Source organism: Gambusia affinis, linkage group LG13 (genome assembly GCF_019740435.1).
Source record: "Gambusia affinis linkage group LG13, SWU_Gaff_1.0, whole genome shotgun sequence".
Taxonomy (NCBI): domain Eukaryota; kingdom Metazoa; phylum Chordata; class Actinopteri; order Cyprinodontiformes; family Poeciliidae; genus Gambusia; species Gambusia affinis.
In genome coordinates, this window is record NC_057880.1 from 8,050,724 (window position 1) to 8,068,826 (window position 18,103).

The window sequence follows — 18,103 nt, forward strand, 5'->3', positions numbered from 1 at the left end:
AAGAGAGGAAGTTGACCCTGGCCTCCAATTGTTGAAGCTGCCAAAATAAAAAATAACCCTCCAACTCTTATCAGCTGTTCTCCAAACCGCCTCCCACTTTGCTCCTCTTTGAGCTTCTGTTCATTACATGCAGAGCAAACAGGATTGAAGCTCTGATCTGATGTGTAGTCAATCAGACGAGCTGGCTGGTGAGAGGAATTACAGATTGATCTGTCTGTAAATCTGTAATGCCCGACTAATTTAGCCCGCAGCTAAATGCCGCCATATGGCTGCGGCTCGATGCTCAGCTGGACTGAAATTAAGAGAAAAACTGGATTTTAATGTGGAGCTAAAAGAAGCTGGACTGTTGCTATAAAATCTGCTGCTGCTGCTTTATTCCTCCTCAGATTTGTGTTTTGTTTTGGTTCTCTCCCCCCCACCCATCTTCGCTTTGCATGCTCCAGCAGCAGCAAAGTGTGATGAGACAGGAAGTGATTGCTGTTGCCTGAAGCGATGAACTTTGTGACCCCCGGGGCTCTTCGGTTCACACTTCCCGCTCCGACACACAAACTCTCTTAACGAACACGATCTTCTTTTGCCCTTGGGGTGCCAGACCTAATTTGCCCCCAGCCAATACAGCTTAACCCCCTCCCCTTGCAGAGGCACGGGTGAGCGAGCATCACGGGACCCCGGCCGGCGCTGCCGCGCTGCTATGTACACACGCGCACGGCCGTTTGGCGGTGTTCTCTGGACGGCCGTAGCTGTGTTTTGACGGAAACTTCACTCTCTGTTTTAGCTCTTTGATCCCGTGTGTTTCATTTGCAGACGTGGTACGAACAAGCCGCCTCCCCCACACAGCAGGTCGAGTCACGGCCGCCCCCTCTGGAAGCTGAAAGGAGTGACGGTTACCAGAGCCGTCTGCTGACGCTCTGTAAGAAGGGCAAAGCCAAAGGTAAGCAGCAGCAGGAGGTTCGAGTGATGTAGTTGCATGACATAGAAAACCCCAGATGTCACATTTAAAATGGGTAAAACTCACCAGTTATTTAATTACTAGGTAATAACTTTTCCCCAAAACTCCCACTGGGCTTCTTCTCAAAGTTTCTTCTTGCACATAATTCATATTTTTGTAGCACCATGTCAGAGACATTAATTTCTGACATGGTTCTTGATTAGTGGACAAATTTACAGATTTCTACTAAGAAAGAACTGAACAACTACATTTAAGGCATTTAAACTGCAAAATCACAAAATCCTCTGATGTTTTTTATAATCTAGTTTCTATTGTGGATATCTTAGCACACTTGTAGTAAGACAAAACTAACTTACAAGTAACTTTTTAGCAAGAAATGGGAGCTTGTTTTAAGTCAGTAATTCCAGTACTTTTTCATCATTGTTAAGTAATTATTGATTATTATTTTTAAGATATTTTGTCTTACTTCAACTGTACTGAGATATTTGGACTGGAAACTAAACAAAAATACTCTTTAAGACTTTTGTAAGGTTTTTATACACCTTAGTTTTTTGGGGGGTGGGTAGTTCTTAAAGAATATTTTGAAATTCTCCCTTTATTGAATGGTTTTTTTTCTTTTTTATTTTCCATTGCAGAAGCATTGGGTGTTGTGAAGGAGGTGGATGAAAGGGGCGTGGTTCTCGGCGGTCTTTCATACGACCACGTGATTCGAGCTCTGCTGGCACAGGGACACATTGAGGACGCCATGGTGGTCAAGCAACTGTAGGTGTCCCAGCCACTGATCCTGTAACTCATTTCAGGTGTAGTCAAAGAAACACAAACGCAGATGGTGAGGACTTCATATGGAAGTAAATATGTGCCATCAGAATTTGAATAAAAAATACCTCTGAAATTTGAATGTTGTATATTAGTGCTTACTTTTTCAGTATTAAAATAAATTCAGAATATATTTTTAACCTAAAAAAAAATTCAATGTCATTATTTTTGCAGTAAAAAAAAATTCGGTGTAATTTTTTTTACATGGTTGCAATTTTCAGTTATTAAAAAAATTCACATTCCTATTTCAAAGTGATCAAATTTTCAATATACATATTTTTCACAGTTTAAATTTTCAGTGTTAAAAAATTCAGCATATAAAAAATTCAACTTTTCAAAATTCAAATGCAATATTTTCGTTGTCCTCCAATTCAACTTGCTCAAATTCGCCGTCTCAAATTCAGCGTCTAAAAATTCGCCGTCTCAAATTCAGCGTCTAAAAATTCGCTGTCTCAAATTCAGCGTCTAAAAATTCGATGTAAAAATGGCCAAGGTTACTTCAGGTCACAGACATTAGCAATGGATGTCCGATTCCAACATCCACCTAATCACGTGACACAACCGTCATATTGAAGAAATACCAGCATCACCCAGGCTGGCGACTATGGAGGCGAACGCAAACCCAACGGTGAGTTTAATGCTTTCATATTTCTATAGTATATTTTATTTTGTGCATGAAGTTTGATACATTATCTTAAAGCCTGATTTAAAACACGGGTTGGGCCGTTGTTAATCTTACAAATTGTAGATTTATTTGTGTTTTATATAGTTTCTATAATTTTAATGAGAGAAGAGCACAGTAGGATTGCCATCCCTTTCGTAAAATACGGAATCGCCCGTAACGAGACGCGATTTGTTCGGTATTTCTGTATGTCCGACAGTAACGCCTATCACATGCATATAAACATTTAGTGTAACAATAATTACAAAAATAAAACACAAGACATGTTAAGCTCAGCTAATGTGGCGGGAGCTAGTAAGGACCTCAGAACGCTTTGGACCATTGATGATGTCACGGTTGCCTAGAAACACTAGGGTGCAAAAGAGGGTTAGCAGTCGTGGTGAGCCGCTCTCAACCTGCGTCTTTTTAAAACGTCCTCAACCGATACTCTACCATGTCCTAGCAAAGATACAGGAGAGGGAAGACACACATGCCAGGCTGAACAGTGTCAGTGAGGATGAATGCTAGCAATTAAAAAAAAAATTAAGAGGGAAACTGAAGAAATTATACTGTCTCTTTATTCTTTAAAACTTATGGTACTGCAGTTTTAGTTTCTCTAGTGAAATAGAATGACACTTTCCATCTACTAGATCCTTATTTTAATTTCTGAAAGGTGGGAACCCTACAGCACAGAGCTTTCCTGAGTAAAAGTGATCATTCTCATGAAGTGTAAATTTCTTTTTAACTAATCCTTTTTCAACTGCTACTTTGTCTTTTATATATTTTGTGACTACAGGGTAGTCAGGATGCTATTGTTGAATCTGCAACCACTTACTTAATTTACTAACTGAAAGACCACGGAGTGGAGGAAGAGGAGACATGATGAAATTCTGGACTGGATGGGAAAATCTGCCAGCAAGTCTGTCTGTGGAGATTGTTCGTGGAAACTACAAAACACTAAGAATTCCTTGTCACTACTGGAATTACAACTCTTTCAGTGAGGATTTTGTAGCATGCATTTCCTCTACGCAGTCTGGCTTTGGCTTGCTTTGAGTGATTGACCTGTTAAAAAAATAAATAAATAAAAAACAATCTACATTTAAGCTGTAGCAGTTCTTTGTTTGTGAATCAGTTTGTTAAAACAAAACAGTTTTGTTGAAATGTAGAATCAATTCAATTTTCTGATTTTGTCAGATCACAAGTTCGTTACATATGTTTAAATGTGATCATATGTATTACTCATTAGAGCGACAACATTGCTGTTACTCTAATTTCTCTAGTTTTGTCAAATTCAAAACTAGAGGAACTAGAATAACACAATGTTCAGAGTAGATATTTCATTTCTCTGAGTCAGTACTGTTTGTACAGGCAGTTTTAAATATGAAACTGAAATTGTTTTTTTATGCAAAATTTTATTGAATGTACTTAGATGAGTTCATATATGCTTTAGGTATTAGAAAATAAACAACATAAGACAAAACTTTTTCTGATTCTTATAATTCAAGTAATGTAAAGCAATGCAACAATGTACAAATATACCTAATGGGTTCCTTTTGAGTAAAGAAAAAAAACAAATTACAAATTTAGAACATTTTTGTTCTCTGACATGTCTACCATAAAAGCACTAAAATTCACCTCTGTGGTAACATGATCAGCATTTTGCTTTACATTTCATAAATGGTGAATTTTTAAACTGGCACGGAAGCGTATTGCTGTCACAGGAAAAAAAATTGAGCGCTATCACGTTATAACGTCATATGTATCTTATTAAAATGTGATAGTTATCTTGTTAAAACATGATTGCCTTCTGGTGATTTTGGTTGCTTGGTTACAAACAGCCGTTTGCCGTTATTCAGCTATTGTTATTAAATAAAAATCTGAACATAAAATGTTCAGCAAATACATCTGAGCCTCCGTTATAATCTTTACAACCTCTGTCAAGGCACCGTGGGGTTCAGGAATTGGATGATGTGTACGACCAAGAACCCAGAGCAGGTTAGGAGTCATGTTGCTTCAGTTCGAAGTGGGTGATTGTCCCAGCCACTGCAGAAAGTATCCAGATCATCCTGCAGACATGGCAGGAACACATAATGGCAACAGAAGAGGAGTGCTTCATTTGAAATGTCCAGGTATCCCTCTTCTTTAAGGTAGTGTAGCACGTCATAATAGATGCACGTGACAGCCGTCCACAGATCTCTCCACAGTCGCTCAGTCCTTCAATTATGGAGTAATAAACAATTAAAAACTGCCCTTCAAATCTCATCATATTGAAGACCACACAAAGCTAATGTTACTATAGACATTCAAAAGCATCACATATTGAAACTTGTCATTTGTACAAACCTTTGATTGTGCACACTCTTCCCAGATATAAAACTGCTTCTTCCTGCTCCAAACGATCATGGAGTCTATCAAAAATATGATTCAGCAAAAGTTCCTTGAAAAGAAAAAAGAAAAAAACATTTAAAAATTGTCAGTAAAATAAAAAGTATTTTGACATCAGTAGGTCAGCATTGAGAAGTCACAGTAATCTAAATTAAATTATGATATTTAATCTAAAATAAGTTAACAGATGTACTTACAAGCATATATTTTATTGAAAATGAGTTAAAATCAACTGAAAAACAAAGGCGGTTGTTTATAGTGTTGCTAGGTAACAGAACGAGGTTTTAGGCAAAGTAAAAAGAATGTAAATTAATATTGTATATCAACAATTGTCAGATAAGAGAAGCAGTATTTTGGATGATGTTGTAATGAAGTCACCTGAACAATACGGTAGCTGATCAGAATGGGGTTGTGGTTATAATTAATGTCGGAAAGTGTTCACAGCCCCTCTTTGAAGCACACAAGGCAGCCATATTAGCGGTAGCATCTCCTGAAAAATTACGACTTTACTAAGACTGCCTGTCTCAGTCTCACCTAAGACAACATACAAACAACCCAGAATGTCGCCACCCATCAGTTCTCTTTAAAGATTCTAGACTTGAACCAAGTGGTATTTCTTTTTGAAATAAAACTGGGGAAATTGGACGTGGGACAGCGGGGAGGGGCTGGGGGTGCTAGGAGGTAGCAAAATGTAATATGCCGGCACTACACGGTGTAAGATTAACAACGGCCCAACCCGTGTTTTAAATCAGGCTTTAAGATAATGTATCAAACTTCATGCACAAAATAAAATATACTATAGAAATATGAAAGCATTAAACTCACCGTTGGGTTTGCGTTCGCCTCCATAGTCGCCAGCCTGGGTGATGCTGGTATTTCTTCAATATGACGGTTGTGTCACGTGATTAGGTGGATGTTGGAATCGGACATCCATTGCTAATGTCTGTGACCTGAAGTAACCTTGGCCATTTTTACATCGAATTTTTAGACGCTGAATTTGAGACAGCGAATTTTTAGACGCTGAATTTGAGACGGCGAATTTGAGCAAGTTGAATTGAAGGACAACGAAAATATTGCATTTGAATTTTGAAAAGTTGAATTTTTTATATGCTGAATTTTTTAACACTGAAAATTTAAACTGTGAAAAATATGTATATTGAAAATTTGATCACTTTGAAATAGGAATGTGAATTTTTTTAATAACTGAAAATTGCAACCATGTAAAAAAAATTACACCGAATTTTTTTTTACTGCAAAAATAATGACATTGAATTTTTTTTTAGGTTAAAAATATATTCTGAATTTATTTTAATACTGAAAAAGTAAGCACTAATATACAACATTCAAATTTCAGAGGTATTTTTTATTCAAATTCTGATGGCACATATTTACTTCCATAACTTCATTTCCGGACCAAAGAGCTACTGGTGATGTCCTGCAGTACAAAACGAGGGCTGCACAGAATTAGCAAAACTTCCGCTGGTATTTTGTTGTTGAATAATTTCCAAACTTTCCCTCTTTTCTTTCCTGTCCATCATCACCACAATGGTCTTCTCACTCCTCTTGATTCCTTAAGTGACGCTCTGAGCAATGAGGTGTTGGTCATTGTGTGGCTCAGTTGGTTGAGAATATGTGCTGAGGCTTTAGTCCTCGACACCTAACAGGGTGTCTGCTCACTCTTAGGAAGTCTTGAATGCATCTTTCTAAAACTGAGGACTTAAAATGTCTTCATTAAACAAAATTTACATTGGTCTTAAATAATAACAGGTCTTATATTTTGTCATGACAGGGCTATTTGATTTCATACATTCTTCTATATGTAGTTTTTTTTATTTTCTCAGGATGTTTTATTAGGCAAAAGTTTGTGTCAGGTAGACGTCTTTAATTAATCAATCAATCAAACTTTATTTGTATAGCACATTTCAGCAGCAAGGCATTTCAAAGTGCTTCACATCAAATCAAACACAGAAACACAATGCAACATAGAATCAACAATAAAAACACAACATCAAGTCAGATTCCGTCAATAAATTTGCAATTTATTAGGTTTCGAATGCAACTCTAAACTAGTGGGTTTTTAGTTGAGATTTAAAGCAAGTCAGTGTTTCAGCTGTTTTACAGTTTTCTGGAAGTTTGTTCCAGATTTTTGGTGCATAGATGCTAAATGCCGCTTCTCCTCGTTTAGTTCTGGTTCTGGGGATGCAGAGCAGACCAGAACCAGAAGACCTGAGAGGTCTGGAAGGTTGATACAATAACAGCAAATCTTTAATGTATTGTGGTGCTAAACCATTCAGTGATTTATAAACTAACAACAGTATTTTAAAGTCTATTCTTTGAGCGAGAGGGAGCCAGTGGAGAGACTTTAAAACTGGTGTTATGTGCTCCATTGTCCTGGTTTTAGTGAGAATGCGAGCAGCAGCATTTTAGTACTAGACATGATGAGGCTACTGGTAACTAGCTGCTAATTTACTCTTGCTAGCTAGCTAGTTTTTCTACATGTCATTGGTGATGGGTTTGACAGACGGGGAGAAAGGCAAACCCAACCCCACACACAGGACGCCACAGCGGCAAAAGTTTAACATTTTAAAATGTTCTTTTGTCGCATTATGAGCACAAAATTTCACATGAACTTGGCTGGAGGAGGGCAAGTGGTTGTTCAACCTCATTGTGCAACTTCTACAGGAAATGACTGGAGAGGGAGCAGCGTTGTCTCCCATGTGTCAAATTCTGGACTTATCACAATACTTTGCTGTACTATTATAATGGTGGTAATAAAAGAAAAGTACAGTATCAGTCACTGAACAAACAGTGGAGAAAATAGTAAAACAATCCCAAAAATACGGGCAATTTTTGGGGGTTTTAAACATCATAAATTGGAATTTGTTGACAATAAATCGAAATTCTTATAGTGACAAGAAATTTATCGCAATAAATGATAAGCAATACAATAAATGCCCACCCTGAATTGGCAGCTGGTGGGACGACGTTCATTTTCACCACCTTCTCACTAATGTTGCCAACCCAGGTGCATTCTGTGCAACAAAATGAAAATAAACCTCTTAATCTTGGCACCATGGAGGTGAAGGCTGTGGAGAGGCATATGACAAAGCCGCTGCTAAGAGCCACAAAGAGACCCCAGAAATTTCACTATTTTTGCCATGCTTAGGTGAATAAGAGCAGTAACTCATAATCATATCCTGTATTTATAGATTTTTCTGTCTTAAATTTTATTAAAAGTCTTACAAAAGTACTTGCTGAAAAACTGCTGAAGCGACCAAAGTTTGAAAGGCCTTCTGAAAATCTGAGATCAGAAAAAAAATATTGCCAGAAAGTTGTTGAGGTTTAAAATGTTCTTCCCGACTATTTGGGTAAATATTCCCCTCTCTTCAAGGACAGATGGCTCATCTGTGTGTTGTGCCTCTGAAAACAGAATAACACCAAACCGAACATGCAGCGTATTTAATTCTCTGCTCCCTTCTCTCTCATCCTCCGCCGGTGGCCGCTGAGGACACATGACGTTCAAACCGCTGCTCCTCAGCAGACACGAGGATTATACGCGGATTGTCTGTTAACACACTCAACGCCGCTGGAAACGAACAATAGTTCGCTCTAAGCCGGAGGATACACAAACACTTGGATGTCCAGATTATTTTCTGGGGAGGGTTTTCTGAGAAGCTCCATCCTGGAACGTCAATCTTCTTCCAATTAGAGATGTATCATGTGTTGCGCTGTTGCTGTGCGGAGAGGCGGGGTCATATCAGGGCGTCCACGGCTGAAGACAAACGAACAAAAAGATCCGAGCTTAAAGCAGAGCAGATCTCCTGTTTGGGCATTTTATTTGGGGGGGATAATCTCCCTGCATTTACTTTATCTCCTGTTCTCCCCTTTTCTCCCCTTTCAGCTCTTTCTTTCCGCAGAAGAAAACACAGAAGCAAAGGAGATAATCACATAATGACACACACCGAGAGGGGAGCCGCGGTGACTAAATTGGTACAGAAAGAGGAAAGGAGAAGAAAAAAAAAACATGTAGAAACATCCATTACACCATCAGCCTCTTCCCCGCTCTGTTTTCTCAGCTCTCTACGTGATTCGGTCTCTTTTATTACAAATATAATCATATCAATTTTCGAGCCGCGTTTCTACGAGCCTGAGGAAACATGAGTGATAACCCATCTCCAGCCTCTGCTTGAATTGGTTCGTGGCATCCCCGCCTGGATAAAAGCAGAGTTTATCTGCGCTCTTAATGAGAAGTGAAATGAGCTGAGAGGAGAGTCGAGGGAAAGATGGAAATGTGTATATAAAAAAAAAAACAGAGGCTAAATGGGAAAGGTGGAGTGAATGAGGGCTAGATTTAATCATGTGTGAGGATAATGAAGACGCTACAGGCTTTAATTCAGAGTGTGTGTGTGTGTGTTATAGGGTAATCTGTGTAGAATTGAGCAGTTGGATCCTTATGGTGAGATTAAGAGATTGAGAGATAGAGGAAGAAGCAAGAGAGGAATTCATTGGCTAAAAGGCAGGAAAAGGTGAGAGTGAAGGCAGAGGGTGTGTGTGTTGGAGGAAGGTGAGCCACGGACACCCTCAAGAGATTTTTTTTCTTCTCCCGCTCAATAATTTTGCCCCCTCTCCGGTCCGCTCGGCTCGTCGCCCCCCCCCCCCCCCGGCAATCAGTCAGCGACCCTGTTACCGCTCCAATCTTCGGCTTGACCCTGCCGCAGCAGCTGCCGGATGCCGCTTGGCCTGGTGTCGCCGTGGCGATAAGGATTGCCAGCCTGATGCTCAATTGAGCGCGAGGATTAATCTGGTTGTGGGGCTATAATGATAAATAAATAAAAAAGAAGCAGGAGGCAAGTTTGATTGAGGTTTTAGTGGCTGACAAAAAAAAATTTAAAAAAACCGAAAGAAAGGAAGAGACGCCTCTCCTTAGAAACAGACGTAGAGGAAGAAGCTCCCACAGGCCTCAGTTGGCCTTTTTTTTCCCCTACATTTTGTTACAGATAGCTTTAATTCATTTTATTAAACGTGTGTCAAACCCGAGGCCCACGGGCCAAATCTTTCATGTGACCCTCTAGACTCTTAAAATAAAACCTTAAAGATTACAGCTATCTATAAATATTTTATCAATCAAATCAGCAAGTTTGTCTGTATAATACCAGATTATATGAAGATGAAAACATATTTAATATTATGTAAATTCATTGAAACTAATTTAGACTAACTAATGCAGAGGCAGCTATTTATGAATATTGTTGATGTATCATTTTATCAATGCTTTCTGCTACAACTGGCCCTTTAAGACATTCTTGATCTGGATGTGGGCCAAAATGAAAACCCGTTTGACACTCCTATAGAGCATAATTGTGGTGAAAATTTTAAAATAAAATAATAATAATTTAAAAAAAAATGTAATCTAATCTCACTCATGGTGGCAGCATGTTGGAATAGCTCTGTTTTGTTTTTTGATTATTTTTTTTCTAGACGTTTGCTCCTCATTGTCTTAATGGTTGCATGTTCGGACAATTATTCCCTCTGGCTTTGAATGCTGTGCAGATTTTTTGCTCATGCTGTTATGAAAGCGTAACCGTGGCAACAAGGTGTTGCTGGAAATCGATCGGCTACCAAGCCAAGACAGTCATGAGACTGTCATACCACAACAGTCTTCAGTCAGAGGCCTTTTCAGATTCATTGTAAGACTGACTGTTACAGACACTTACCTCTCTGGGTTAAATAAAGTGTTTTTATATTTAATGTAATCTGGAGTCGGTACTTTGCTCACTGTGGTTTAGGAAATCACTCTGAAGTGCACCTGAACATCATTTTTAGGTCTGGACTTTGACTGAACCATTCTAAACACAGGAATATGCTTTAATCTGAATCATCTCATTGTGGCCGGGATTGAAATTGCACACAGGCTGACTTTTTTTCACAAATTTTGCTGCCTTCTGAAAGCAATAGGTTGCATTAAATTTTATTAAGGGGTATCAGAGTGAAGGTGGCTGAGTGAAAATGCATGGAAAACTTGAAAACCATACATTTTCTTTTTTCTTAGCAATTATTCTTTGCTTTAAAATGGTTTGTGCATTAAGGGTTTCATGTGGAAAAAAATGTTATCAATCCTTTTGTGAAGATCTGTAAAAACCAGTTCTTAAGGATCTTCCCATTTGTGACGACATCATTCAAGTCTCTGATGTGTGTTAGACTGGGGTCACAGCAGGCGCCGTATCAGAGGCTCAGACTTTCCACCAATCAGATTTGTCCCTATTGTTTCAAGATCATCTGTTTATCCCCTCTGTGCCGTTTTTTTCTAAATGTGAGGCCTCATAACGACGCACAATCTAAAGGCTAAGACGACACGTATATAGTTCACTCGTCGCAGAATTTGACAAAGATTTGACCCCAATGGGATACTGCTCTATCAGGTTTTAGAGCTGGAAATAACTGACTTTCTTGTAGAGTCAGTCAAACATGGATGAAAATGTACATGATCTAATATCAAGGGCAAACAAAAAGATGAGTCCTTTTCATTTTCATAGGTACAACTCGCCCTTCGCAGGATTACATGATTCAGAAATGAAAACCCGTGGCCACTCTGGTGGCTTCCGGCACGCTGCATGCGCAGAAACGCGTCGCGGACTTGCCTTTGTTTTAATTTACGTCGCTTGTAAAGATGATCTCATGGCGAAGTGGCGGATTTTCTCCACGCTAAAACACGGAGAGAAAAATTGCTACACGGCTTTGTGTTTTTGATTCGATTTGCCAAATCAAACACCTGAAAGAAAACCCAGCTGTGTAGCGATGTGAGATATTGATGCAGGAATTGTCTGCAGGTAATCCGAACATGAAAGATTTCTGCACAGGGATTACCTGCTGAGCCAACAAACACCCAATCCAGTCGCAATCAATAACCGTTGTTCCTGTCCCACAGTTTTTATCATACTTATTGGCTGCCATGCTGAAGATAATAGCTTCCCTTTCATTGTAGTAATATAACCTCACAGTGAAACAATTTGAGCAACCTGACCTGTGAGCGCATTTATTCAGCAAAGAGAAAAACATCTCCGGTTGCTAATAGAATAGCATTTAGAGTAACTCTTTTGAGGTTGCTGGCAAATATAAACATATTTTAGTACTTTGAAGCGTTCACGAAGATTTTCATTCTAGCAAGATTCCTAAAGCTTGTGGGAGAGAGACAGGCCCGCAGCATCACAGATCCTCCATCGTACTTAATTAAAGGGAAGAGGTTCCCTGTCACATTTAGACCCACTTGTTCTTTCTTTACTCTTCGCCGTCTTCTCTTTGTTGTCTTTCCTTTCTTTTCCTTAGCTTAATTTAAAGTGTCCTCCTTCTTTACTTCCTTTGTTCCTCATTCTTGCTTGTATCCTTTCTCCCTTTCTTCCACATTCTGCCTTTTTTGTTTATTCCCTTATCTCTCCTTCCTTCTATCCTTTCTTGTATCCTTTCCATGTTTCCTTGTAATTTTCAAATTTAAACTTTGTCCACTGTAGAAACATCTGCTTCCCAATCACGGTGAACTTTTAATCATTTATGTTTTTTTTGTTTTTTTTTAATTAACATAAAGGAAAGTGGATGCTGGAAAGCTTAGCCAGAGAAAATATTTTTATGTGAATAAATGTGCAGGAGTTATTTCTAACGGACTTGTCAAAGTGTGGAAAAATCCATCAAGCACGTTAATTTAAGAAGCAAATTTGTGTTTCGTCTTCAGGGCTCAGTCTCATCTGCCGGGCTTCAAGCTGAGTGAGATCGCCAACAACTTGCTCATCATCTCATACAGCAAAAGAGGCCAGCCCAGAGGTAAGTAAGGTCTTTCTGCTAGGTGCAGAAATGTTTCACACACACACACACACACACACACACACACACACACACACACACACACACACACACACACATCATGTTTTCTGTGGTTGTTTGCAGAGGCTCTGGAGAAGCTGAAGTCCATGATTCAGATGGATCACATGCCCTCACACCTGGCCATCACCAGAATGGTTCAGGCCCTCGGTAACCAAGGCGACGTGGCAGGAATTCAGGAAGTGGAATCTGTAGCCAAGACCCTCGGCACGAACGTCAACCTGTCCAGCATGGTGTTCATCAACAACACGGCTCTGGCGCACATCACAAAGTAAGGCTTCGGAGTCATTTCTTGTTTCGCCCAATTTTTTTTTTTACGTCTCTGGTGGCGGGTCGTCCCGTAGGACTAACTCCAGCATAGTGAGTCGCATTAAGTCCAGAAATGTACCAAGCATGAGGATGGATTTCCAACATCATTAGTGTGAATGAGTGATAATTTGGAACTTTTAATTGTTGGACAATCCTTTTCTTCTTGGTGTTGCAACTTGTATGATTTGTCTTCTAGAAAGACTTTGGGACTCAATCTTTTTTGTTAGACTATAAAACTTTTCTCCAGGCCTGTGAACAGCTGTGAGTTTCTTTGAGAGCGTCTCTCTCCTTTCTTGGCCGGTACTCTCTCACAGTCCTCTGTCTTTTTGTTGAACACATTTCACTGTAGACTCTGACATTAGTGCCTTCCTTTCCGCTGCAGGTTACGATGATCTTTCTGGATTGTTCTCGGCCGTCCTCACCAGATTCTTTTCAGTCCATCAAGTCAGATATTTTAAAACGTGCACATAATTGGACATGATCCCCAACAACTCATCAATATAGTTTAGGTTTCACAATGGAGGCCAATTTTAAGCTTCTAGATTTGAAAATTTATGAAATATGCCTAAAAGTCATATTTGTTTATCTTCTTGAGTGGATTGTAGTTTGTAAAATGTGAAAAGATCTTTTTGTTTATGTTGTGTAAATAAAAGTTGAGAAGTCAGATCTATAACAAAACATAACATAAACTTTGCTATTTCCACCTAGAAGATTAATCAAATATCCTGCTAGATTCACTCAGGAAGCTTGTTGATGGCTACAAAAAGCTAACAGACGTTTAAGCTCTGATCAGCACGGCTGCATGTTCATGTCTGAGCCGGTATATATCATTTTGTCCCTTCCTGAATTGGAGAAGATCTGCATTACATTCAATCTTAAGCGCCCAGTTCTTGTTAGTTTGCATTTTCAATTCCACTTTGGACAATCTCCACCCCAAATTAACGGGACAATGAGTGAATGTAAACTCTGAATGACTTGAGACACGAACTGAGCGAATACAATTTCAACTCAGTCCTTCCTTTGTTTAAACCAACACAATAATTTAATAGCGCAGCGGCTGTGTGAGAGGATTGAGGATGACACACTCTTGCAGTGAAAGCTTGCAGGGAGAGCGAGGCGTCGGGGACAAAAAAGGAAACACAAGCATAATAGCTTTATTCATGGGCCCGTCCTCCTCTGCTGCGTCTCAAACAAAAGAGAACAAAATAATAAAACGCGCTGCACATCAAAGTTTTATCGTGCCACATGTCGCATTAGCGCGCGCGCTCCCCCCTCCCGGCCGCCCGTGCCAACTCGGCGGGACAACAGGAAGTGCAAAAAGGCGCAGTGATGTTACGCCCGGTTGGACATCGCAGCGCCGGCCTGTCAGCTTGAACCCTGACCCCTTGCGAGCGGCGGCACTGAGCCCCTATGACACGCGCTCCGCCGCCGCATCTGAGTGGAGCTGACTGGTTAAGAGCCGCAGCGGAGAACCAGGCCGGTCCGGGAAGCCTGGTGCCACATTTAGAGGGGGCCCCTCGCTGAATTATTCAGACGGTCCCAGTCGCAACAATCAGCACAGAAATGTTCCCATGCTTCTACACACACACACACACATACACACACACACCGTTGGTTAAATATTCATCACGGCTGGCGAGGGGCAGGCAGAGCGCGGGCAGCGTAAAGTGTTTGAGCTCAGGTTGCCAGATTGAGTCGGATTGGATTTGTTGTGCTTTGGTTGTGGCAACCTCAGCATAAAACAATCTAAGCAATAAAAATCACAGGAACGTCTGAGGAATCGGTCCCAAAGGGAAGATGAAAAGGGCGCAGCAGGAAGTATACGTTCATGTCTTAAGTCCAAAATAAGCAAAATGGAGCACCTTTATTGTCTTAGTTGTTTTATAAAAAAATATCCAGTCATGTTAAACATTTTGTTTATGGAAAAGCATTTAGCATCTCTTAACTAGTCCACTGATGTTCTTTCTAAAAGCTGAAACACAAACTGGTTGGTGTGAATTAGTTTATGCTTAGTTGTTTATTTTATAGCTAATTGTCTTGTGAGAGAAGGATTTGCCCATACACATTTCATTCAAAACTATGAAAATGTGACATGTTCATTCAAAAATATAAACAAATTGAATAGTAAGTAAATTTAAACATACACAACAAATGACCAAAATATGTCCGCAATCAAAGGTTTTAAGATATTTCTCCATAACAGTGAAAGCTATTTCAGTTACCAAAGGCAAAAAAGAAAAATGTATCCAGTTTCTATGCAAAACAAATATTATCTTAAACAGGAAAAACGTGGTGACATTATGTTTGATCTATTTTCATGTCGGATGTTTATGAAAATTAACTCTTTATACCTAAATGTATTCACTTACCCATCAAGACCATTTGATTCATGTGTGTCAATCACCTCGATGACTTCAGGCGTGTAAAATCCAGCAGCTGGCCAATCAGAATGCTTCTGCAAACGCTCGTGGAAGACTGGGGTTGCTCAGTGAAGTCTATCGTTTTAGGTGAAGTCTATCGTTTTAGCAAAGGTAGAATAAGTAATAAAAGTATGTCTGATTCATGCTGATATCATATTGGGTCAACATCGGTATCGGCCAATGCTCAAAGCTGCGATATCGGTATTGTATCGGGAGTGAAACCAGCTCACGTCTGTCAGCTGCTTCGAAGGAGCGTCCCATTTCTTTGGGTACTTTAAACGCTACCTGAATTGAGTCCCAGAGGATTGGGGTAAGTCTGAATGTAGGAAATGGGATTCAGCCTCAATCTTGTCTAAATTGAAGGGATTACGAGATTAACCCAGTTTATGCATGAAAGCGTATGGTCATGACCTTTATCTGTTTATGTGAACGCGACCAGGTTCATGAAATATCAATGTTGTTTATTAATGCATTTAAAGGCTCAAAATCTTGTGTTTTTAATCTCTGATGCATTTATTAAACAGGAGAAATGAGTTTTCTCAGTATTTTACTTGCAATTGAACTGTTTGGTGCTAATCCAGTGAACAGTACTTGATTTCTATCGCAATTTTCAGATTTTTATTTATTTTTTTGATATTTCACTTTATGCTGATCAATTACTTTAATTTAACGGAGGAAAAGCTCTTAAACTCAACAGATTTATGGTTTTTATTTCAACACAGCTTAGACTGAGGAGCTAAAGATTAAAACAGGCTAAAACTGTCATCTTTATCCAACCCAAACAGCCTGTTGATGTAAACTGAGAGTTTTAGTAAAACAACGAGTGAATTGACCTTATTATTTCTCTGCAGAGGCGATGTGGAGTTGGCCGTCGAGTTGCTCGAAGGAATCTACACGAGTCCAGACAGCTCCAGCCCCAGCATGGCCTTCGTCTTCAGGAAGGTGCTGGAGTCTGGGAACGACAAAGCTCTGGACAAACGTAAGGAGCTGCAGTAACAGAAGCGTGAGCAGTTCCTTTCCAAACAGATCTACGTTGAAATAAAACCACGTGTTCTTGTGCTGCTGCAGTGAGCGCGATGGCAGAGCGGCTGGCCAACCACTTCGCCTGCTACCGACCAGTTTCAGATCTCTTCCTGCAGCTGCTGGACATGGGCAAAGTGGAAGATGCCAAATTCCTTCTGGCTGTGAGTTTCGCTGTGTAAAACAGAGCCAAGACGTTTGAGCGCGTTTCAGCATAATTTAGATCTCTCTTCTTTTTTTTCCCCCTGAATGATGTCTGAATTTGAATTTTCAGATTTATTTTTCTCACTTGTTGTTGTTGTATCTAATCTACAGTGTGAGTGGATGTGTGTGTGACATGCTCAGATAGAGCTGCAACGGAGATAATAGCAGGACATTATTTAGCTTTCATGGAAATCAGAACTGCTCCTCCGCTGCCCTTAAACCGAAGGTCCTGTCCACAGTTTAAACATAGTGTGAGCGAAACACATGCTATCCTGTTAATTTACAAGGTAAATTAACAGCATTTTATTGTAATATGGAGTTAAACAGTTCATCTACTGTCAGACTGTTCAGCATTTGGAGAATTGGGTCAATAACGTCTCATTTTCACAATATAAAGAAAATTAAAGAGGAAGACACAGAAATCAGACATGTCTGTTCCTCAGCCTCACTGAGAAATGATCCTTTTCGATCTTTAAACAGGAATGTTTGACTAGCATGTTAATGATTAAATACCAGCTAAGGCTGAGTGACCTAAAAATCAGTCAAGTTCATTTGTGTCGCACATTTCAGCAAAAAGGTGGTTCAAAGTGCTTTACGTTATAAAAACTCAAAAGTAGAACAACATACAGTCGACAATTGAGAAAAGCAGTGAGAAGTGCCGTCATGAAAATCACCTGAACATGTTGATGATTTTGTTCCATCTGTTATGATTAAAAGTATAATTCTCAGTGTGGGGAAAAAAAGGAAGTTTGCAGTGTAAAGATGAGCGACCTTTGGGTTTGGCCGGGTCACACCAAAACAATTTACTCGATGGTCCGGTACGGTGTGGCTCGGGTTTTTGTGGTGCGTTTAATAAACTTACAGAGAAAACTCAGTGAGAATCCACAACATAAATATCCAGTAAGCTAATTGTTGTAGTCTAAATAGAGGAGTTAGCAGCTTATGCTTGCTGTGAGAAGAAATTCGCATAGATTCACTAGCTTTTTTCTTTTTTTTAACAACTTTTAAAGTTTTCTTTTCCCCTTTGATCATCTTAGTGCTCTAATATTTTTAATACCTGTAAAAACATCCTGATATTTTTCTGGCACCTTCCTTAAAGCGAAGTAGCCCAACCTGAGGTTGTTCATTCTTGACTTAGAACATTTATACCAACTACTAAAAGCTTAAACTATAGGCCGGAAGTATTACATATTTAACGCATATATTTTCGTCTCAATCTGTCAGTATTTCCAGTTAAATGAGTTATTTTTCTGGGCAAAATGAGGAAAATCTACACCTGGCTCTTTTTAGTGTGGCTCCACAACTCCTGAGTGAGCTACCCGTGAGTCAGCAGTAGCTTTTGATAAGTTTTTGTTGTAAATATTAAGCGACGGAACATCTGTGGATGTTAACATTTCAGTTCGCATTTAAGATACTGATTAAAACATGAGCTTCGTGTTTCCGGGACAAACCGCCCCGTAAAGACTGATG

General features: G+C 39.5%; 1 protein-coding gene across 1 annotated transcript in view; it reads left to right on the top strand.

The window, feature by feature from the left end:
* Window positions 1-18,103, top strand: part of lrpprc (leucine-rich pentatricopeptide repeat containing) — a 70,623-nt gene that overhangs the window by 47,331 nt on the left and 5,189 nt on the right. Inside the window, exons 29-34 of the mRNA XM_044135594.1 lie at window positions 805-931; window positions 1,585-1,711; window positions 12,535-12,623; window positions 12,747-12,951; window positions 16,261-16,388; window positions 16,478-16,593. Of these exons, the coding sequence (XP_043991529.1) occupies window positions 805-931; window positions 1,585-1,711; window positions 12,535-12,623; window positions 12,747-12,951; window positions 16,261-16,388; window positions 16,478-16,593 (792 nt within the window). The remainder of the gene's footprint in view (window positions 1-804; window positions 932-1,584; window positions 1,712-12,534; window positions 12,624-12,746; window positions 12,952-16,260; window positions 16,389-16,477; window positions 16,594-18,103) is intronic.